Source organism: Prinia subflava, chromosome 4 (genome assembly GCF_021018805.1).
Source record: "Prinia subflava isolate CZ2003 ecotype Zambia chromosome 4, Cam_Psub_1.2, whole genome shotgun sequence".
Taxonomy (NCBI): Eukaryota; Metazoa; Chordata; class Aves; order Passeriformes; family Cisticolidae; genus Prinia; species Prinia subflava.
The window spans coordinates 72,873,586-72,895,366 of record NC_086250.1 but is presented as its reverse complement, the minus strand read 5'-3'; the positions used below and the strand labels follow the sequence as shown (position 1 = coordinate 72,895,366).

The following is a 21,781-nucleotide window of genomic DNA, read 5'->3' as shown; positions in this document are numbered from 1 at the left end:
CTCTCCAAGCTGCAAATAAATCACCCAAGCAGATGCTGTAATTTACATTTTATTAAATTAAAACTCTCTTAAGCCTCTGCAGAGTTTGATTCTGCTCCAAACAACACCAAGAGTCCAAATCCACACAAATCCATCGAGGTGGTGGGAAAGTACATCCAGTCCTTGCTTTGATTCCTTGGATTTGGAGGATCTCAAACAACTCAGGCCAGGTTTGTCCAACTGTTCCACCAGGAGGTTTTCACACAGCACGGAGCAGCCAGGGATTCTGGGTCTCCCACAGCTGGACAGCAAAATCAGGATTTTAACCAATGCAGGGACACTTCCAAGAGCTCACAGAGCTGGAAAAATCTACTCCCACAGCAGCAGGACCTTATCAGACTGAACCTGCCAGTGCTGCAATCAGCATTGTCTAATTTCACACTCAGAGACACAATAAATGATAAATGTGCTCAGGGGTGTTGAGTCCTAAGCTGCCAAAGTGGAAATTATGTGCCATTTCTCCTACTTTTTTGTCCTTTCACTGGAATCATCCCAAAATCACCAAAGAGTTTTGGGACGTGTTGAAGATTGTCTGCTTCAAAAAGGGGGAAAAAACACTGAATCCAAAAATACACACAAACACCACATGAGCACAACCAAAACGGGACCAAGCTCAGCAATGCCAGGTGGAAAAACTGGAGCAGAATCCATCCAAAATCACCTCCTAAGTGTCCCACAGGCAGCTCAGGAAAACCAGAGGATTCCCAGGTTATCCAGAAGCACCAATGAGGAAAACTGTGCTACTCATTCTCCAGGAAACCTTCACCCTGTTCAGTTCCAGATTCCAGGTCCCTGCTGGGTTTTAGGGACCCTGGTGAGGCAGCAGCAGCAAATTTCCCTTCAGCCACCCTAAACCTTAAAGAAACTCCTAGAAAACCTCTGGCAAAGGAGTCACTGGGAAAAACAATTCCAGTTATTGTCCTCCAGCTCACCTTGAAAAAGACACAACTATTCACAAAGCGTCCACGAGCAACCACGACTGTCACAGCACCAACTGGGCAATAAAAACCACCTTTACTACTAATACTTCTGTTCATTAGCATAATTTATTTTAAAAGAAACCCAAAAAACCCTGTCCAGGATCTTCTCTCACTTTTGGCAAGTTGCTGAACGTTTTTATCTCTGCTAAAAACACCAAAGTTTGTGCTCACAGATTATCTGTGGCCTGTTTACCCTCACAGCTCCAGGCACAGCCCGGGAAGATTACAGACACAAATTCCTTCAGCTGGACTAAAAACTTTGTGGAACAGTTTCTACTGATCCCAGCCTTTACTACCAGTAAAACAAAACCAGTTTTATCACCTCTGCCCTGCCCTGCACCTCAAGTGATGCCATTCCTGCTCCTAAGAAACATCACTCCAGCCTTACCCGAGCTGCCAACTCTCACCGCGGCCGCTCTTCCCTGAGGATTCCTAAAAACCACAAACGGGCTGCACTGCTCAGCGTTCCCAAAACCTGGACACTCCTTTATTTCCACGGCCTTTTCTGGACGCTGGTCCTGCTGTGGGAGCTGCTGCTCAGGGATCTCACGGTGCTGGCGGGGCTGGGGTTGCTCCTCACGGATGAGAGCTTGGAATCGTGGCTCAAAACACCTCGGGTAAGGCGGCCTGTGGGAAAAACAACCCCGAATCAGAAATGGGTTGTTTGTTGTAGTTTAGATTTTAGGGGACCCTGGGGAAAAGTTCCCTGGGAGGAACCTGGTTGGTGAGGTGAGGATTTATTTGGAGTTTGACCCCGGGAAGGCAGCGTGGTCACTGAGGGAGAGGGGGAAGGAAGGGGAGAGGGAAGGGGAGAGGGAAGGGGAGGGGGAAGGGGAGGGGGAAGGGGAGGGGGAAGGGGAGGGGGAAGGGGGAGGGGGAAGGGGAGGGGGAAGGGGAGGGGGAAGGGGAGGGGGAAGGGGAGGGGGAAGGGGAGGGGGAAGGGGAGGGGGAAGGGGAGGGGGGAAGGGGAGGGGGAAGGGGAGGGGGAAGGGGAGGGGGAAGGGGAGGGGGGAAGGGGAGGGGGAAGGGGAGGGGGAAGGGGAGGGGGAAGGGGACAGGGAAGGGGACAGGGAAGGGGAGAGGAGCAGAGCCTCCAGGGCAAAATGAGCGAGCCCTCTCCGTTTGCATCTTTATGAGGTGTTGCTCGGAACGCAATAATCAATGACACAGAGGCAGAGGTCTGCACTGAAAAGCTGCTCCCCACCGAAAAAAGGGCCCAGCCTGTTTATTTCTTTCCTTTTATAATTTTGTGGGTCTGGTAGCACATTGGCTCCTGGGGTTGCTACCCCTTCACCCCACTGGCCAGACCAGCTATCAACCAACATTGTTTTCAGGCTGGAAATATGTAAGCAAAGGACAGTGAACAAAAACAAGAAAGGTTGTTTATGTTCCAAAGCGTGAGAAAGTGAAAAACTGACCTTTAATATCGCAACAGTAGCTAAAGAACTGACTCCATCTTATAAGCAAGTAGAAGGCTTTAAAAAATCTCAGAAAAACCAGGGCAACAATCAGGGAGTTTCAAAATGGGCACAGAGAGATTCTCAGGCCAATGGAATTAGAGATACACCATACTGCAGGGAGGTTACAGACTTGAGATAAACCATGCACTTCCCAGGGCTGAGCCTGAGCAAACCATCTCAATAAAACACAATTCCACAGTTGTCCACAACTGGATGTGTCCAGCCAGCTTGGACGGGCTTGGAGCAATCTGGGATAGGGGAAGGTGTCCCTGCCCTATGGGGTTTAAGGTCCCTTCCCACCCGATTATGTCACGATCACGAGGTCACAGCACGTTCTGGAGCCTTACTGGCAGTGTCTGAAGGAAGGTGCTCCTCGGCCAGGTAATGCCTCAGCTTCTGCAGGTCGTCTGCAGAGAACCTCCACTTGTTCTCTGCCCGCGTGGGCGCCGCCCTGGGCGCTGCTCTCCTGCGGGAGGCTCCCGTGGGTGCTGCCAGCTGGCAGGACGCCGGCAGCGTGCCCGTGATCAGCCCCTCGGGGATCTTCTGGGCGAGCACCTTGAGGCCTGCAGGGACACAGAGCGTGGGATTGCATTTTATTGAAATGGTATGCGCTGAAAAGGCTAAATAAAGCTTGTTAGTTTGTTTAAATCTTGCAGTATAAACCCACATAACCCGTTCATTGCGATTACATCAAGTCAGGTAAACTGTTCACAGTATAACATAATCCTTACTGCGATTGTATTTGTTCTTATGCTGCAAAACTGTGTAATTACTGTTTCGTTTTTAAATTGTTAATTGTCATATGTCATATTTCTCTTCTCACATTTTAATGAAAAAAGGGTGAATTTGTGAAATTGCATTTTATGGAAATGGTTTGCTCTGGCTCAGCCCTGGGAAGTGTAGGGTTTATCCCAAGTCTGTAACCTCCCCTGCAATATTGTTTGTCTGTAACCCCATTGGCCTGAGAATCTATCCGTGCCCATTTTGAATCTCTCTGTTTAGGGTGCAAATGGAGAGGGCTCACTCATTTTGCCCTGGAGGCCTCTGGAAGTTCTGGCTCCTCTCCCCTTCCTTCCCCCTCTCCCTCAGTGACCACGCTGCCTTCCTGGGATCAAACTCCAAATAAATCCTCATCCCATCAGCACCTCAGCAGCCCTCTGGAGTCTCCATGTGAACACCCACGACCCTGAGACCCAGGGGGCTCCCGGGGAACCCTCCCCAGGGACCCCCCTAAATCTAAATCACAACAACAGCACCCAGCTGGATGGGCCAGGAGGGGTTGGGGGAGCTGGGGGGGTCCAGAGAGTTTGGATGGAGAAATGTGGGCAGTGGGAGAGGGGGAATTCTGCCCCTCTGCCCTGCTGGGGTGAGATCCCACAGGGAGTCCAGCTCCAGGGACAACAGCAGCAGGACACGGAGCTGCTGGAGAGAATCCAGAGGGAATCAGAGGGATTTTTGTGGAAAATGGGGATAGAAAAGAGAGGGAAAGGGAAGGGAGACCCTTCATGGTTTCCTGAGATTCCAAGTGAGGCCCCTCCATCCTTCTTGGAGAGGAGCTGGATCCAATCTCAGGCTCTGGAGCCGGGCTGGGAGAGCTGGGAATGTTCCCCTGGAGAAGGGAGGGATCCAGGGAGAGCTTCCAGAACATTCCAGGGCCTGAAGGGGCTCCACAAGAGCTGCAGAGGGACTGGGGACAAGGGACAGAGGGACAGCACACAGGGAATGGCTCCCACTGCCAGAGGGCAGGGCTGGATGGGATCTTGGGCAGGAATTCCTGCCTGGAATGGAATTGCCAGAGAATCCCTGGAGCCCTGCAATGCCCAAGGAAAGGTTGGACAGGGCTTGGAGCAGCCTGGGACAGCAGAAGGGCTGGAACTGGATGCTCCTCCAGTTTCCTACCAACCCAAACCATCCCACGATTCCCAGACCTTTCCCACCTCCAGTTCCCACAAGTTGCTCCCCTCTCTTTCCCCAGGAGGTCTCGGGGAGCTCTCCCAGCCCCACGTACCCCCGGATAACATGAAGAGGTTCTCGAAGCCCCTCTCACACATGGTGGTGGCCGCCTGGCTCGCCAAGCGCTCGTCGTTGTCGTACACGATGATGATTTTGCCATGGGCGTTTTTCTGCCATGGGAATTGTTAAGGAAGCACTGCTGAACTTCAGAGGACATTGGAACATTTTAGGGAGAAAAGGAGATCAATAAATTGGGATTGGAGAGGGAAGGACTCCGTACTTTGCCTGCGAGCATGCAGCAGGAAGGTTTTCCTCGGGGAATTCTCAGTGGCTGAGGCGTGCCAGACACAGTTTAATCCCCACTGGATCTAGCATTGCTCAAAGACTGGAAATGGCAACAGCCCCTTTGTTTACAACCTCCCCTCAGGATCAACAACCTGGCAATGATCAGCCTAATCCCACTAAATAATCCTCTGTCTGTCCCCAATCCCATCAAGGTGCTGACAGGAAGCCAAAGGATTTGATGGAAGCGTCCCTGGAGCATGTCCAGCAGTGCCAAGTGTGGCTTTGCCTTCCAGCATCCAAAACCTCAGGAAATGCCAAATCCAGGCAGCTCCCACTGGAGCCCTGAGGAAGTGGAATCCAGCATCTGAGGGAGGCAGTGGAGCTGCACCAGGCAACTCTTGTCCCACCTTTATTGAGAGCCCTAATTTTGCTTAATTTTGCCTAATTTTGCTCTGATGGATTTTGGGAGCCCCCAAGTTCCCATGTAAAGGATACATATTCCAGAATATCGTTTGTGTACGGATTCATGGTTCTAGACAACGTTGCAATGGGGTAGGAATAAGCTGCAGAAGGGGGAAAAAAAGAGGGAAAAATCATCCAGAGGCTGAACACCAACACCCTGGGATACAACAGCCTGAGCACAGGATTACCCCCAGCCCCCTGATCCCTTCCCAGGGAGGAGGGATGTGCTGGATGAGCACTGGGAGCAGGCAGGGATGTCCCAGAGGGGCACAGAGAGCAGCTGGAAGGTGGCCCAGAGCTGACACGTGTGCCCGAGGGGCTGTGGCTGCTCACCCCCCACGATGTGGCACTGCTCGTACGCGTCGCGGTCCCGCACGTCCAGCAGCAGGAAGGGGCAGTCGGGGTAAGGCCTCTCCTTGGCCTGGGGATCCTCCTCCTTGGGAGAATCCTTCTCCATGTCCAGCTCTCCAACCCCACTGATCACACTGCAAAGGGAACAGGGTGGGTTTGGAATTGTGCTCAGTCCCAGGATGGTTTGGGGTGGGAAGGGACCTTGAGGATCTCAGTCCACCCCATCCGTGGGCAGGGACACATCCCACTGTCCCGGGGTGCTCCTGTCCTGCCTGGCCTTGGACACTCCCAGGGGCAGCCACAGCTTCTCTGGGAATTCTGTTCCAGCCCTCCCCTGGAATTCCAACCAGGAATTCCCTCCCAATATCCCTGTGTCACTTTGAAGCCATTCCCTGCGTCCTGTCCCCCCCATATCCATACAAAACCACCACCAACAGGAATGCACACAACTGAGCTGACCAGAGCTCTGTGTTATCCCCAAAATTCCGGAATGTGGGGGCCTGCATGGAACCCCCCAGACACATTTCCTTGTCAGGCCATCACCAGGTGACAGCAGTGCGGGGCTGCTGCCTCCACCCAAACCCCAATCCTGCCAACCCCTTCCCTCTCACCTACAAAAACCACAAGATAAAAACCACTCAACAGCAATTAAACCCCAATCCTGCCAACCCCTTCCCTCTCACCTACAAAAACCACAGGATAAAAAACCACTCAACAGCAATTAAACCCCAATCCTGCCAACCCCTTCCCTCTCACCTACAAAAACCACAGGACAAAAACCACTCAACAGCAATTAAACCCCAATCCTGCCAACCCCTTCCCTCTCACCTACAAAAACCACAGGACAAAAACCACTCAACAGCAATTAAACCCCAGTTTCAGACGGGCTCAAATCCCGTCTGCTAAACCAGGAGGAAAATGCAGTTGCAGGCAGGCACCTCTGCAGGGTGGAGCGATGGGACTCCCCAGCCCCTGAGGTGTCCAGGAGCAGCAGCGAGCCCGGGCTCCCCTCAGGGCTCCCCTCAGGGCTGCCCTTGCCGTTTGTCCCCGCGCCGTCGTCGCCCGCGCCGTCGGCATCTGCGGAGAGAGGAGGGCACGGGGAGCTGCACGAGGTAAACAAGCAGGGCTCTGAGGGCAGCTTCTATTCCTGGAGAGAGGAGTGTGGCAGCTTTACCTTCATCCTCTTAGCCAGGAGAATTTACCCAGAGCCCCCTATTTCAAATAATAAAGAGCCAACAGATTTTTTTGGGGGGGGCTTGAGATCTCATCTGAAGAAGTCAATAAAATGGAATTTTTGATGTGGATCTGCCAGCACGAGGCCTCTCCTAGTTGCAAACCCTCCTTTTTTCAGGAGTGTTTCTATTCCCAGCCTGGAATTGCTGCAGGTCACAGGTGAAATTTTATTTTCCCTCCTGATTAAGCCCCTGGCAGTGCCCCCTCAGCTCTTCCCCTTTGTCCCTGCCATCAGTGATGCCTTTTCCTGCAAACCCTTCTTTTTTCAGGAGTGTTTCTCTTCCCAGCCTGGAATTGCTGCAGGTCACAGGTGAAGTTTTATTTTCCCTCCTGATTTTAAGTCCCCCAGCCCTTCCCCTTTGTCCCTGCCATCAGTGTTGCCTTTTCCCACCTTTTCCTGCTCCTCTATCCCATTTCTGGAGGTTTTCTCCCCTTTTCCCACCTTGCAGCTTGTGCAGCTCCTCGTTTGTCACTTCTAAGGTGTCATTGGACAGAGAGGCCACCTGGAGAACCTGCAGGGCCCAAAACCACAAATCAGAGACACTGATCCATCCAGGGCAGGGAAACACAGCAGGGATCAGCAAAAAGGAAACAAATCAGGAAAAAATATCCTGATCCCCACATCCACGGCAGGGAAACACAGCGGGGATCAGGGAAAGGGAAATAAATCAGGGAAAAAAAATATCCTGATCCCCACAGCCACGGCAGGGAAACACAGCAGGGATCAGGGAAAGGGAAACAAATCAGGAAAAAAAAATATCCTGATCCCCACAGCCACGGCAGGGAAACACAGCAGGGATCAGCAAAAAGGAAACAATCCAGGAAAAAAAATATCCTGATCCCCACATCCACGGCAGGGAAACACAGCAGGGATCAGGGAAAGGGAAATAAATCAGGGGAAAAAAATCCTGATCCCCACATCCACGGCAGGGAAACACAGCAGGGATCAGGGAAAGGGAAACAATCCAGGAAAAAAAAATATCCTGATCCTCACATCCACGGCAGGGAAACACAGCAGGGATCAGGGAAAGGGAAACAATCCAGGAAAAAAAAATATCCTGATCCTCACATCCACGCAGGGAAACACAGCAGGGATCAGCAAAAGGAAAATAAATCAGGGGAGAAAAAAATCCTGATCCCCACATCCACAGCAGGGAAACACAGCAGGGATCAGCAAAAGGAAAATAAATCAGGGGAAAAAAAATCCTGATCCCCACAGCCACGGCAGGGAAACACAGCAGGGATCAGGGAAAGGGAAACAAATCAGGGAAAAAAAAAATCCCAAGTCTGCAGAACTCTTCAATACCTCCAAGTTTAACCTTCCCTTTCCTTCTTTCCTCAGAAGACAATTTGGATTTTTTTTTCTAGTTTGAAGCAGTTTTTTTGAACCAGCACCCCTCAGCTCTTTATTTCCTGATCAATTTTTCATTTTTTTAAATATTATGATTCACTGCTTTTAAATAAAATAATGCACAGAAAGCTTTCTTCTGTGCCCACCTTCTGCAGTTAAACCTGGGGTCAGGGAGGGTTTCAGACACAAAATTCAGGTTTAGGTGCTGTTTTACACAGCATTTTTCTTTTGCAAGATGCTTGAAGATCCTTTTAAGTTAATGGACAAATAAAATAAGGAATTAATTTCAAAGATGGAGCCACCACAAGCTTTGATTTGTAATTAAAGGCACTTGGTCGCTGTGGGAATTAATGATTTGCTTTTATTAAAGGCAGGAAGAAGCCAAGACAGAATAATTACAACTAAAGTGAAATAATTACAGAGGAATTTTTATTCCAAGGAAAAATGCTGCTCCTAAAAGGTTTTGGAGGCCAGAAAGGGATCTGTACGTACCAACTGTGCAAAAGTTGTCACCTTCAGCCTTTTAAACAGCTCATCCTTTCTATACCTGTAATCTTCAAAAACAAAACAAAGAGGACAAGGTGAATTCTCAGCTCATTCCCAGTTTTTTTAGGCACCAGGTCATGGCTTAATCCCAGCTTTTCTCTGGGATTGTTCAGGAATTCAGGGCAGTTTTGTGCTGAAGGATGAGAGCAGCAAACCTGGAGAGTTTGTGAAATGCCAGTTACAAAGAGAGGGTTGAATTAACACAGTCATAAAGAGAAATTTTAATTAATACCAGTTACAAAGAGAGATCTTGTTCAGTTATGATGAAGTGGAAGAGGCAGATTTTGTTGCTTTTACACTCAAATATGAATTTTTGTTTTTCACGGTGCTGGGGAAGGAAGAAGTTGAGGAATTTCTCCTTTCCCTGTTGTTCTTTGGAGCCCATTGGAGTCACAAAGCTCCTCAAACCAAAAGATTAATTTACCTGAATTTTTAATTTGTAAAAATTAAAATCAATTAAAAATTTAATTTGTAAATTACAGCAGAATCAGAGCACAGGGCATGGTGTCTTTGCAAGTCCCAAGCTAACCACGCAAATTTCACCTTAACAATTAAAAAAAACCCAAGATTTTATGCTTGATGTGACAATTAAATTCTGATTTCTTCCATCTGCTGACACGGAGCTCTCAAGGAACGGATAACCGACACAAGAAACTGGACTAATTGAGTCTTAATGGGTAATTAACACAAGAAACTGGACTAATTGAATCTTAATCCTGAAGACACAGCTCAGGGAGGAAGAAAACTGAGCAGGGCTCTTGGCCAAGATCCAGAGCAGAGATTCCCAAGGCTGATCCCATCGGGATCCTGGAGATGCAGAGGAAGGGAAAAACCTCCTGGAGTGAGACAAAAGGAGGGAGGAGGAGGAGAGAGGAGCCAGGGTGGGTATCAGGAGGAACATCTTGACATGGAATAACCTGGGGAGCAATGGGAGCTTTGTCCTCTGGGAAAGGCAGGGCTGGGAGGGAGCTGGTGCCTCCCCAGCTGCTCCCAGGGATAACAATGGAGAGCAGGATCTGTGGCAAATCCACTCAGTTCAGGGAGTCCAAATCCTCCAAAACCATCTGCTGAATTGGCTTAGGGGAGGTGAGGGACGAGGGGGAAGGGCTCCTGGGCACATTCCTGCAGCCACAACACAAAAAAAATAAATTCCCATCCCATTTTTGGGATTTGCTGGTGGAATTCTGGAGCTGAGTTGTGTTTAGAGAGCCAGGGGAAGGCTGGAAGCTGAGATCTGCTTCCAACACATCGAGAGTTCCCAAATTCCTGAATTCCTACCCTAACTCACTTCTATCAGGCTGCAAAACAAACACCTCTTTGCTCCTCCTAGGGAAAAAAAGGAGCTCCTCCAAAATACCCACTGCACATCCAAACCACGGGGCAGAAGCACAGGAGGTGCAGAAACTGGACTGGAGGATGGAGGGTGCAGAAACTGGATTTCAGGAAGTCAATTAACTGGGAAATGACCCTCCTGGTTTCCTGCAAAACCATCTGGTTTCAAGCCTCAAGGTGAGGTGGTTAAATCCTCCTTTAACTCAAAAAACCCCCCAACAACCCAGCAACAATTATCTCCTTTTTCATCTGCTCAAGGATTAAATTGCCCAGCCAAGGCCAAAAAGAGCCTTTCTTTCGTGGGAAAGGAACTCCATTTAGAAGGAGAAATAAAAGCAGGGAGTGCTGGATGGATAAAAACAGTGAAGCAGAAGTGCTGTCAAACCCTGCAGCTCCTGGATGGCTCCTTCCCACCTCAAACTTTTTATCCCAAAGGATAAAAAGGACTTTTTATCCCAAAGAAAAGCCTCCTTGCCCTAGACCTTGCCTTTGCCACCCCAAACACCATAAAATGTTTTGGATTTTTTCTTTAATAAGAAAAAATCCAAAACAAAAGACAAAGGCAGCTCCAAATATTGAATTATCTCTCACGCCCTTGACAAGATACAGGACAGAAATTCCAGGAGCAGTAATTTCTATGGGAACCACCACAGCAGAGCCCTGACCCAGTTTAAACCAATTTAACCCCAAGCAGAGGGCTCAGAAGTGCTGCTGGCAGCTCCAGCCCCACGTACCCGGTGCGGTCCTGGCGGATCCGTCGGAATTTCCTGACATGCTTTTCTCGGAATGACTCTGAAAACTCCTGGAGTTTTCCCAGGATGGGAATGACTCTGTTTTCCCAGGCTGGGCTCCTGAGGGCTTTGGAGAGGAGGGGAAAGGATGGCAGAGAGGAGGAGGAGAGCTGCTGTGTGTCCTGGAGTCAATCCTGCGCAGGAGGGATCACGGTGGGTGCAGCTCTCTTTAATTTTTGCCGTGGATTTAAATCCCCGGCGTTACATAAGGGACAGAGAGGGGCCTGTGCTGGGGACATCAGGCTGTGTCCCAAGGGTGTCACCTATCCCTGAGAAACCCAGGCAGCACAACGTGGCCATTCAGCACACACAGAATGACACAGTTCCTCCCTGCCTCCAGAAAAAAGGAGGAAAATAAAAAGGAGGGAATGAAAGAAGCGCAGGGAACAGATCCGCGGGGAGATTGGGCCACGAAATCCAAGATTTTCAACACAAATAAAAGCAAAGCAGTGTCCAGCACTGAAATCTCAGTCAGCAGAGCCTTTGGAAAGCTCAGGGTCGTGTCTCTTTTCATTTTGCACCCCAAAGACCTGCAGTGTTTGAGAAAAAAACCAACCCAACAAAGGCTCGTTTTGCACAAATGAATTCCCACGTGGGGCTGAGAACTAAACCTGAACGTTTCAAATCTTAATTAATCCTCATTAATGGAGGTTTCAGTCCAATTCAGGGGTTTTTATTTTTTTTTTCTGCCTCCATAAATGTGGCTTTGAGGTTGAAGAGTTTTCCTGGCTCCTCACATGAGAAAGAGCTGGGAATAAAGTCAGAAATCAGTGGTTTTATTGGGAGAAAAATCATTGAAAAGCCTGGTTCTGGTGGGAAAACAGGGAAATAAAAATAATTTAGACCTTCCTCAGCCTGAACAACCTAAAGTCTGCAAAATACCAGCGTTTAATGCAATGGAAACACAAGGAATGAGCTTGGTTTTTTTCCTGTCTTGGAGTATTTTGGTGGGAATTTCAATTATATAAAGATAAAAGAGCTCAAGTTGTGACCTAAAAATGAAATCAAGTCTCAGAAATGATCCCTAAATCTTCCCAGATGAGTCCAGCCTGGATTTCTTAGCTCAGAGAACTTCCAGTAACAAAATCCAATAAGAAAATTGCACAAAGAAGGATCTGGAGGATTCCTGCTTGGATTTTCAAATTAAATCTCTGGAGATTTGCAAGGAAAACCTCCTGGAATTCACCTCCTGCTCTCTGAGTTTTGAACCAACCCATTTTTCACCCACCCTGCTCCTCCCCAGGTACTCACTTCTTTTGATCTGTTCCAATTTTTCCATGTATTTTGACAAACTATTTCCTGAAACCAAAAAAAAAAATCAATTTATTACAATTACTTATTTATTAGGGGTTTTCTTCGGGCTCATTAAGGCTTAATATTTTAATTTTGGTGAGGATGCTGCAAGATCGTGTTACTGGATAAAATGCAGCTGCTTTAATAAGAAAAAAAAAACCAAAACAAAAGACAAAGGCAGCCCCAAATAAATATTTAATTATCTCTCACAGCCTTGACAAGATACAGGAAAAATCCATGGACAGAAATTCCAAGAGCAGTAATTTCTATGGGAACCACCACAAGAGAGTCCTGACCCAGTTTAAACCTATTTAACCCCAAATTCTTCTTTAAAACAGAAGAGGAGAAAAAAATAAACAAGTTTTAAGACAATAAAGACTTTAAACGTGGTCATTTACACATAGAACACTTCATCTCAAATTTCAGGGGGGTGGACGGTGATAAAGATAAATACACCTAAATACATAAAAATATACAGAAATATACATAAATCTATATATTCGTGCTTGTTTAAATTTCAGCTTTGAAGGGAAATTGCAAATAGGAAATTTTTATAAGCTGCAAACAGTGAGACAAATCACAACCACAATAAGGATTCTGCGGTGTTGGGGTGAATGAGCTCGGGGCAGAGGTAATTAAGACATTAATTATATTTTTCTGTCATCTTACACCCATTTAGGGTGGTTTTACCCCACAGCAATTTCACTTACCGGTATCCAGACGAGTTTTTATATGTTGATACTTGGGATTCGAGGGGATGCGCCGGGTTAGAAGCTGTTTCAAAAGGCGAAAAGATGAGAAGTCAAAATTTAAAAAATAAAATTTATAAAAAGGCAGAAAAATGAGCAGAAGCAGATTCAAGGGGTTTAAGAGACAGAAAAATGAGCGAAAATCTCCTGAATCCCCATCTCGGTATTAAACCCCGCTGATTTAAAAGCCTCAGACGGAGAATTTCTCCCGTTTTCTCTCCACGCGGAGCTCTCCCGGCTCCGGGGGTTGCATGAACCATCCCCCCCGCCCCTCCCCGGTGTCTCCCCTCGCCGCCCGGACGGTGTTGAGAAGGGAAGGGCCCTCACGGCACCTGAGGGTCGCCGAATCCGCCCCGAACCGACATCGCCCCTCAGCGCCGTTCGCCCGCTCCGCCTGCCCCTCACGCACGGCCGCGCTCCCGCCTCCCGCCCACCCCGCAACTACGCCCGCCGCGATTGGCCGCCCGCCGCGCCCGCAGCCAATCAGAGGCCGCGCAGCGCCGAGCGCGCGCGTCGCCCGGCAACGGGAGAGACGCGGCGGGCGGGAAGCGGCGGGGAAGGGGAGATGGGGATATGCGCATGCGCGGGGCGGAGGCCACGCCCCCTCCAAGCCCCGCCCCGCCGGGAGAGCGCGATGGCGGCGCGCGCCCGCGGCAGCACCTGAGCGCAGGTGAGAGCGGCGCGCGCGCGGCCGCGGCCACGCCCCGCCCCGCCGGGAGCGCGCGCGGGGGCCACGCCCCGCCTGCCCCGCGCGCAGGGAGGGGGCGTGGCCTGAGGGGAGAGGGGGTCCCGGGCTTGGTTTGTGGGCGGAGCCTATGGGGGTGTGGCGGGAGGGCGGGGCTTTGGTGGGTGTGTCCCCTCCCCTTGACTGCCATTGGCTCCCTGAACCACGTTGGGGTCACGACCTCAATAAGCCTCTGACCCCCCCCCAGTGACCCCATGGCCTCACTGAAGCCCCCTAATGAGCCCATGACCCCCCCATGCCCCCCAGTGATCCCATATCCCCTTAAGCCCCCCAGTGACCCCATGGCCCCCCTGTGGATCCTTAGTGGGGTCATGTCCCCCCCAAGAACCCCATGAGTCCCCAGTCCCCCTTCAGACCCCTTATGGATCCACATCCCCCCCGCTGGGCTCCCAATGACCCCATGCAACCCCTCAAACCCCAAACGGCCCCACAATCCCCCCTGAACCCCAAAGAGGATCCTCATTCCCCCTCGAACCCCAAACAGCCCCACAATCCCCCCTGAACCCCAAAGAGGATCCTCGTTCCCCCTCGAACCCCAAATGACCCCACAATCCCCCCTGAACCCCAAAGAGGATCCTCGTTCCCCCTCGAACCCCAAATGGCCCCACAGTCCCCCTCAGACCCCAAATGAGACCAATGTTCCCTCTCAGACCCCAAACCTTTGCTGGACCTGCCACCCTGGGACATGCAGGTTCTGGGAATGGGGGAGTTTTGGGGACATGGAGGTTTTGGGAATGGGGGAGTTTTGGGGACATGCAGGTTCTGGGAATGGGGGAGTTTTGGGGACATGGAAAGGGGTTCTGGGAATGGGGGAGTTTTGGGGACATGGAAAGGGGTTCTGGGAATGGGGGAGTTTTGGGGACATGGAAAGGTGTTATAGGAATGGGGAAGTTTTTGGGATATGGAGGTGGGTTTTGGGAATGGGGGAGTTTTGGGGACATGCAGGTGGTTTCTGGGAATGGGAGAGTTTTGGGGACATGCAGGTGGGTTCTGGGAATGGGGGATTCTGGGGACACGCAGGTGGGTTCTGGGAATGGGGGAGTTTTGGGGACATGGAAAAGTATTATAGGAATGGGGGAGTTTTGGAGATATGAAAAGGGGTTCTGGGAATGGAAGAGTTTTGGGGACATGCAGGTGGGTTATAGGAATGGGGGAGTTTTGGAGATGTGGAAAGGGGTTTTGGGGACATGGAAAGGTGTTATAGGAATGGGGGAGTTTTGAGGACATACAGGTGGGTTCTGGGAATGGGGGAGTTTTTGGGACATGGAGATGGGTGTTAGGAATGGGGCAGTTTTGGGGACGTGGAAAGGTGTTATAGGAATGGAAGAGTTTTGGGGACACATGGGTGTTTCTGGGAGTGGGGGAGTTTTGGGGACACGCGGGTGGGTTCTGGGGACCCGGCGAGCCCTGTGGGGACGCGAGGGTCCTGGAGTGAGTGGCGGTGTCCCCGCTGTCCCCGCAGGATGAAGGAGTGGTGGCTGCAGGTGGGGCTGCTGGGCGTGCCCCTCCTCGCCGTCTACCTGCACATCCCACCCCCCCAGCTCTCCCCGGCACTGCGCTCCTGGAAATCCTCCGGGAGCTTCTTCACCTACAAGGACCTGAACATCTTCTACAGAGGTGACAGAGCCATCCCTTGGTGGCCATGGGGACATTCCTGGGTGACAAATCCCTCCCAGTTTTTGCCCTGCTGGATCCGGCAGGGATGGATCAGAGCATTTCTCTGGGGAGAGTTGGTTCTTGTGCCTCGGTGGGAAGGATCCCAAGAGCTCAGATGGATGCCAACGTGGAAAAGACACTGGAAACCCTTTTGGCAGCAGCACAGAGGCTGCTGGAATTAATTTAGGCTAATTAAATCCCTGGATTGATCACAGAGCCGCTGAGGTTTCCCAAGGGAAGCTGCAGTGGGAATCAAACCCATCCTTGGCGGTGGAGAGCTGAGGGAGAGGTGGATTCCCAGCGGGATGAGCAGGAATTCCTGTCCTGAGGTTTCTCAAAGGAAGCTGCAGTGGGAATCAAACCCGTCCTTGGCGGTGGGGAGCAGAGGGAGAGGTGGATTCCCAGCGGGATGAGCAGGAATTCCCGTTCTGGAAGGGAGGAATTTTGGGAGAAGCTGACTGGGAGCTGTCCCGCTCTCCCCACAGATTCCAGCGGCGCCGTCGGCAGCTCCGACGTCGTGGTGCTCCTGCACGGCTTCCCAACGTCCAGCTACGACTGGAGCAAGGTGAGGGGGGTGGAATGCGCAGCAAATCCCAGGATTTTCAGCTCCTGGGGATGAGCAGGTGACACAGCAGGGGTGGGCCATGCTCCAGAGGAGAATTCCTGACTTCTGCTGGAGGTTCCACCGTGCTCCAGGATATCCTTGTTCCTCTCCCAGTGTGAAATCCAAGCTCTCTCCACATCCCACAGTCCAGGGAAACAGCCACAACAATTCCTTGGCTTTCTGGGAGAGCTGGTCTGGCTGTTTATTGGGAAGGTTCACCCTCCTGCTGTTTTCTTGGAGCTGGAATGTTCTCCTGGGATGGAGGGGAGGAGCACAGGTCCATCCATGGCTGCTCATCACTGCAGATGTTTCCATCCTCTGCTCCCACTGGATGCTTTTTCCACGCATTTCTCCTCTTCCCAGATCTGGGAAGGGCTGACCCAGCGCTTCCACCGGGTGATTGCCCTGGATTTCCTCGGATTTGGATTCAGTGACAAGCCCGTGAGTACCCTGGGATGAGGATTGTCAGGGTTGCTTTCAGCTCAGCACTCCGGGAAATTGGTTTTTGCTATCCAGGAGAAAAAAGAGTTTTTCTCCTCCCATTTTCCTCTGGAAAAAGGAGGAGTAATTACAACAGTGGGAGGGATAGGGAAGGTTTGATGGGACTCCAAAACTCACCTCGACCCCTTTGGAGCACGGACAATGCTCCCGTGGCCTTGTGGACATCACAGGACGTCCCAACCTCTGCACCCGGCCTCACAAGCTGCTCCTTTCCATATTCCCTGTTCCCACATTCCTCCCTTGGGGTATTTATCCTGGAACCCGTGGGCTCCTGCTGGGTCAGGCCCTCACTGGGACCCCTCTCCCACCTTTGCAGAGGCCCCATGGCTACTCCATCTTCGAGCAGGCCACCATCGTGGAGGGGCTGCTGCGACACCTGGGGCTGCGGCACCAGAGGATCAACCTGCTGTCCCACGACTACGGGGACACGGTGGCCCAGGAGCTGCTGCACAGGTCCCTGCCACCCCTCCTGCCCTCTGCCGTCCCCACCGAGATGATTTCCAGCAGATAAGTGGAAGCACGAGGCGCAGGATCCCCTTTTCCTTGTGCCTGAGGGCGCAGCCGAGGCTTCCACCCGTCCAGCTCCCAAGGGAGAGGGAGATGATCCCACGGAATCCGACCTCCTGCTGGGTGGTTTCCCGGAGCCTGGAGAGGTTTGGGTGTGTTTCACCTTCTTCTCTGCTGTCCCCAGGTATGAGCACAACAAAACCGGGAGCATCCTGATCAACAGCCTCTGTTTGTCCAACGGAGGTGAGGTTTGCCCGGGGTGGGGTGGGATCCATGGGATGGATCCGTGGGATGGGATCCATGGGATGGGAATCCAAGGGATGGGATGGGATCCATGGGAATAGATGGGATCCATGGGAATAGATGGGATCCATGGGAATAGATGGGATCCATGGGATGGGGATCCATGGGATGAGATGGGATCCATGGGATGAGATGGGGATCCATGGGATGGGATCCATGGGATGGGATGGGGATCCGTGGGATGGGATGGGGATCCGTGGGATGGGATCTGTGGGATGGGATCCGTGGGATGGGATCCGTGGGATGGGATCCGTGGGATGAGATGGGATCCGTGGGATGAGATGGGATCCGTGGGATGAGATGGGATCCATGGGATGGGATGGGATCCATGGGATGGGATGGGATCCATGGGATGGGATGGGGATCCATGGGATGGGATGGAATCCAAGGGATGGGATGGAATCCAAGGGATGGGATGGGATGAGATGGGAAGAGATGGAATTCCGTGGGATGGGATGGGAATCCATGGGATGGGATGGGAATCCATGGGATGGGATGGGAATCCATGGGATGGGATGGGAATCCATGGGATGGGATGGGATGGGAATCCATGGGATGGGATGGGAATCCATGGGATGGGATGGGAATCCATGGGATGGGATGGGAATCCATGGGATGGGATGGGAATCCATGGGATGGGATGGGAATCCATGGGATGGGATGGGAATCCATGGGAAGGGATGGGAATCCATGGGAAGGGTTGGCCTTCCCATCTCCATCACCCAAATCCCAAGGATTGCAATCAAGTATGAAGCAGGAGCATCAATCCTGGGGCTCCCTGGGCCACTTTCATGGCACCGTGAAGGGGGACAGACTGGGAGATGGGGAGCAGAACCCTCCCAGCGTTACAGCTCCGTTCTTTGATGTCCTTCCAGGGATTTTTCCAGAAACGAACAACCCCCGCTTCATCCAGAAGGTGAGCTGCTCCTCTCCCTGGTCATGCTGAATCCCAAAATCCCAGATAAACACCCCTTGGACACCTCAAGGGTCTGGGCTGGGAGTCCTGGGAAAAGCTCTGCATGGATTTATCCGTGAAGTTGTGCTCTCTCCTTCTGTCCCTTCTTCCCAAGCTCCTCAAGGATGGGGGGCTGCTGTCCCCCGTCATCCTGCGGCTGATGAACTTCTTCTTCTTCTCTGGAGGGTGAGTGGGGCACAATCCATAAGGATGTGAGCCAAGGGGAATTGCAGGAATTAGAAGGAATTCTTGGCTGGGAGGGTGGGGAGACCCCGGAATAGAATTCCCAGAGAAGTTGTGGCTGCCCCAGGATCCCTGGAAGTGTCCAAGGCTGGGCTGGACAGGGCTTGGAGGAACCTGGGACAGTGGGCAAGAGGTGGGAGTCGATGACCTCTGGATTCCCTCCCAAACCATGCCATGGTTCCATAAATCAGGGATCTGGCAGGGAGCAGATTCCCTGGCTCTGTCCCCGGAGAGGTGGGACTGACCTCTGGCCCATTCCCTCTCCACACGGGCCAAGCACTTCAGTTTAATAAATAAACCAAACATTTCCCTGGACACTGAAATCCTCCTCTCCCACAAGGGCTGGAATCACACATTTCAGAGGCAACAAAACCCCTGCACAACCAGATTTTTATATTTTTAGCAGTGTTTAAAACCCTCTTTTTTCCCCATAAAAAGCCCTTTGAGGCCATCCAACACTTACTTGGGGGCATCCTGGAATTTTGCTGTGCAAGCTGGAATTTTTTGCCCTGGAGCAGTTTTTGAGTGGTTCCCTGACCCAGCTGCTGTTGTGTCTCTCCAAATTCCATTTTTTTCCCAGGCTGGGGGCAGTTTTTGGGCCCTACACGCAGCCTTCCCAGGCGGAATTCTGGGACATGTGGACGGCGGTGCGGAACAACGATGGGAATCTCGTTATGGACAGGTACCTCGGCGGGAATTCCTGCAGGAGCTTCACCTCACACCTGCCCCGAGGCTCCTGGAGCTCAGCCAGGCTCCCCAGGACTTCCAGCTGCTTCTTTTGGAGCCTGGCATCAACGTTAAATCCCAAGAAAGAGCTGGGGTTGTCTGGGATGGTGCAAGGTTGGAGTTGGAGCTGAGATGTGGAACTTGGGGATTTTTCCTCTGGAGCTCAAGGTCGTGGATTTGGGGCGTTTTTGGTAATGACTGGAGCTCAGTCTGTGGCAGGAATTTGTGCACACCCCCTCAGCGTTGTTCCAAGAGAGATTTGCCTCTGGATTTGCCATTCCCAGAAGTCCCAATCCCAAATCTTCCGCTTGGGAGTTTTAGAAGGACAGGTTTCTTCCAGCTTTTAGAAGGGTTTTGGGCTGGTGGCTGAGTTCAGCTCCTCCTCTGCCCTTCCCCAGTGGGAGAACAGAGTCCCTGAGCCCAGGGATGATGGGGTGGTGCTGCTTTCCCATGGAAAACGCAGATCCCACCCGGATCTCACCGTGTCCACGGCCCCGGGAGCAAATTCCAGGCTGGGCAGCACCCACTGCATCACAACCACTTTTCCTTCAGTATTTTGCAGTACATAAACCAGAGGAAGAAGCACAGGGAGCGCTGGGTTGGGGCTTTGATGTCTACCTCGGTACCACGTGAGTAGGAATCCATTATTCCTTTGCTGCCTGGGATTTTTGGGAATTGCCCTTCTTTCATTTCCAGGCATTGGCTCCTTCTTCTCATCAGCCTCTCGTTATTCTGAGCTCCAATCCAGTTTTTCAGCAGTTTTCCCTGGTTCACAGCTGCTTCTGGGAATTTGAGGAGCTTTTCAAACCCAAAAAGTTGCAGCCAGGGAAAAATTTGGGAGTTGGAGGCTGAACTTGACCCCAGGGCAGAGCAGCAAAAGCCCATTCAGAGCTGGTTTTGTTCTTCCCAGGCTTTGTGTGAGGAAGGAACACTCCTGCAGGTCTCCTTGGGGCTGTTCTAATTAATGAATCCATTAATTTATGGATATAAAAGCCCTGCCTGTGCTTCCCTTGCAGTGCATCTCATCTACGGGCCCCTGGACCCTGTGAATCCACACCCGGAGTTCCTCCAGCTCTACAGGTAAGACAAAAAAGTGGGAATGTGCAACTGGGGCTTCATTCCAAGGGATATTTTGCCTGGCTCTTCCTTCAATTCCATCCTCATGGAGCCCGTTTTTAATTCCCACTGTCACCTGCACAGCCAGGTGGGGTTCACTCAGAGCAGTTTGGAAATTGGTTCTGCATTTTAGGCACAAAAATGGGGATTTTCAGTCGATCCCACGATCCATTTTAAAACCACACAGGGAAGATCTGTTTCCTGAGGAATTCTCCTCCTCCAAACTAACCTGACTTGGGAGGGGTCAGATGGAACTGCTCCAGGCTTTTTTTGTCCCAAAAATGGGCAGAATCCTGGCTGAGGCTGCAGCAATTCCTGTGCTTTAAGCCGTGCTCTGTTTTTCCTCCAGGAAGGTGCTGCCCCTGTCCACGGTGTCCGTGCTGGATGATCACATCAGCCACTACCCCCAGCTGGAGGATCCCACGGGATTTCTCAATGCCTATCTCAACTTCATCAACTCCTTCTGAGCTGCTGCAGCTCAGTCCTCACTCCTGGCTTAGAGTCAGGCTTTGGGGGAAGGAAAAAAATCTTGATTTTCTCTGCCACGTCCAATTCTGTGCTCACATCCTCACCCTGGGCTGCCAGGCTGAGGGAAATCCTTGGAGAAGTGGAAAAATGAGGGGAAAAGCAGGATGCTGGCAGCTCTTCCAGCCCTGCACTCCCCTTCTTGCCCAGCTTCAATTTAGAGAGGCAGAGGTTTAAGTTAACATTAAATCAGAATTTCTTACTTCCTTCATCACCCAGAATTGGGAAGAAACAACCACTTCATCAGCAGGGAGAGTTCCCTCACAAAATCCCTCCATCCCCCTCCCTTTCCCAGTTTTCCAAATGGGATTTTTCCCAGTTGGAACCCAGGAAAAGGCTGCCCTGAGGTTTGGTTATTACCAAAGCTCAGAGAATGGAATCTGCCTCAAGAGATGGAGTTTAATCTCTGTACATTGATTTTTCTGTGTGGAAGAAGAGACAGTCACAAAAAATATTGCAAATTTGGAGGTTTGGGGTGGTTTTTTAATTGTTTATGTTGGGAATTGAATAGCATCCCTTTAGGAATAAGGGGGTTTTGCTTAATAAACAGCCATTATGGGCTATTTTTTCTGTACTGGAGCAGACAGAATTAGAACAAAAAAAATCTATTTTATTAACAGTAATTCATATGAATTCCACCACCTGAACCAGTGTTTATTTTCTGTTAATAAAAAGCAATTTTGACAAAAATCTGATTCTGTTTCCATCTTCCCTGGCTGAGGTGCCATAAGTTAGGTGGGGACAGTTAAGTGACAACGAGGGAGGGGACGTGGGGATGGCTCAGCCCCAGCCAGCCACGAATGGAACCTCATACAAAAGATTTTCCCAGGTCGAGGAATAAAACCTACATGCACAAGGACAGGCAGGAAAAAAGGAGGAATTCCAGGAAGTGCAGAGCTGGAAGTGTCAGCCCACGGAAGCCAGGATGACATCGACGGACGTCTCGTCCTTGCTCCTGACTGTCACCTGCATGGTGACACCGTCCCCAAGGGCCAGCCTGGACCTGACCAGCACGTCACAGCCACCTCTGTACACACCTGGGACAAAGCAACAGGGACAGGTCACTGTGGAGAGG

General features: G+C 51.2%; 3 protein-coding genes across 4 annotated transcripts in view; 1 reads left to right on the top strand and 2 right to left on the bottom strand.

The window, feature by feature from the left end:
• Positions 1 to 33: 33 nt before the first annotated feature.
• On the bottom strand, positions 34 to 13,259 carry CEP41 (centrosomal protein 41). Its single transcript, XM_063397157.1, has 11 exons — positions 13,158 to 13,259; positions 12,787 to 12,850; positions 12,035 to 12,082; positions 8,607 to 8,668; positions 7,206 to 7,275; positions 6,469 to 6,607; positions 5,513 to 5,664; positions 5,213 to 5,280; positions 4,488 to 4,602; positions 2,827 to 3,042; positions 34 to 1,646 (listed from the first exon to the last, which is right to left on the bottom strand). Exons 1-11 carry the CDS (start codon positions 13,188 to 13,190, stop codon positions 1,507 to 1,509), a joined length of 1,107 nt encoding a protein of 368 aa, XP_063253227.1. The 5' UTR covers positions 13,191 to 13,259; the 3' UTR covers positions 34 to 1,506.
• An 85-nt stretch (positions 13,260 to 13,344) lies between these two features.
• On the top strand, positions 13,345 to 21,396 carry MEST (mesoderm specific transcript). Of its 2 annotated transcripts, XM_063397158.1 has the most exons (13): positions 13,430 to 13,495; positions 14,221 to 14,261; positions 15,033 to 15,187; positions 15,712 to 15,791; positions 16,194 to 16,271; positions 16,648 to 16,784; positions 17,023 to 17,081; positions 18,017 to 18,057; positions 18,212 to 18,282; positions 18,920 to 19,021; positions 19,618 to 19,694; positions 20,082 to 20,145; positions 20,531 to 21,396. In XM_063397158.1, the coding sequence occupies exons 3-13, from the start codon at positions 15,034 to 15,036 to the stop codon at positions 20,646 to 20,648; spliced, it is 981 nt and encodes a 326-aa protein (XP_063253228.1). In that variant the 5' UTR covers positions 13,430 to 13,495; positions 14,221 to 14,261; position 15,033; the 3' UTR covers positions 20,649 to 21,396. The 2 variants fall into 2 exon arrangements, with proteins under 2 accessions (XP_063253229.1, XP_063253228.1); XM_063397159.1 differs by lacking the exon at positions 14,221 to 14,261 and having other exon boundaries at positions 13,345 to 13,495.
• COPG2 (COPI coat complex subunit gamma 2) overlaps positions 21,296 to 21,781 on the bottom strand; it is a 33,427-nt gene continuing 32,941 nt past the window's right edge. The window contains exon 24 of the mRNA XM_063397155.1: positions 21,296 to 21,743. Within this exon, the coding sequence (XP_063253225.1) occupies positions 21,613 to 21,743 (131 nt within the window). The 3' untranslated portion in view covers positions 21,296 to 21,612. The remainder of the gene's footprint in view (positions 21,744 to 21,781) is intronic.

Excerpts from the sequence above, each read along its gene's own strand:
- CEP41 (XM_063397157.1), bottom strand. The coding sequence starts at position 13,190 with ATGTCGGTTCGGGGCGGATTCGGCGACCCTCAG. Across the intron at positions 5,665-6,468 it reads CATCGCTCCACCCTGCAGAG|TGTGATCAGTGGGGTTGGAG; the intron begins GTGCCTGCCTGC and ends TTCCCTTTGCAG. Across the intron at positions 5,281-5,512 it reads GCAGTGCCACATCGTGGGGG|CTTATTCCTACCCCATTGCA; the intron begins GTGAGCAGCCAC and ends CCCCTTCTGCAG.
- MEST (XM_063397159.1), top strand. The coding sequence starts at position 15,034 with ATGAAGGAGTGGTGGCTGCAGGTGGGGCTGCTGGGCGTGCCCCTCCTC. Across the intron at positions 16,785-17,022 it reads GCCCAGGAGCTGCTGCACAG|GTATGAGCACAACAAAACCG; the intron begins GTCCCTGCCACC and ends TGCTGTCCCCAG. Across the intron at positions 20,146-20,530 it reads GAGTTCCTCCAGCTCTACAG|GAAGGTGCTGCCCCTGTCCA; the intron begins GTAAGACAAAAA and ends TTTTTCCTCCAG.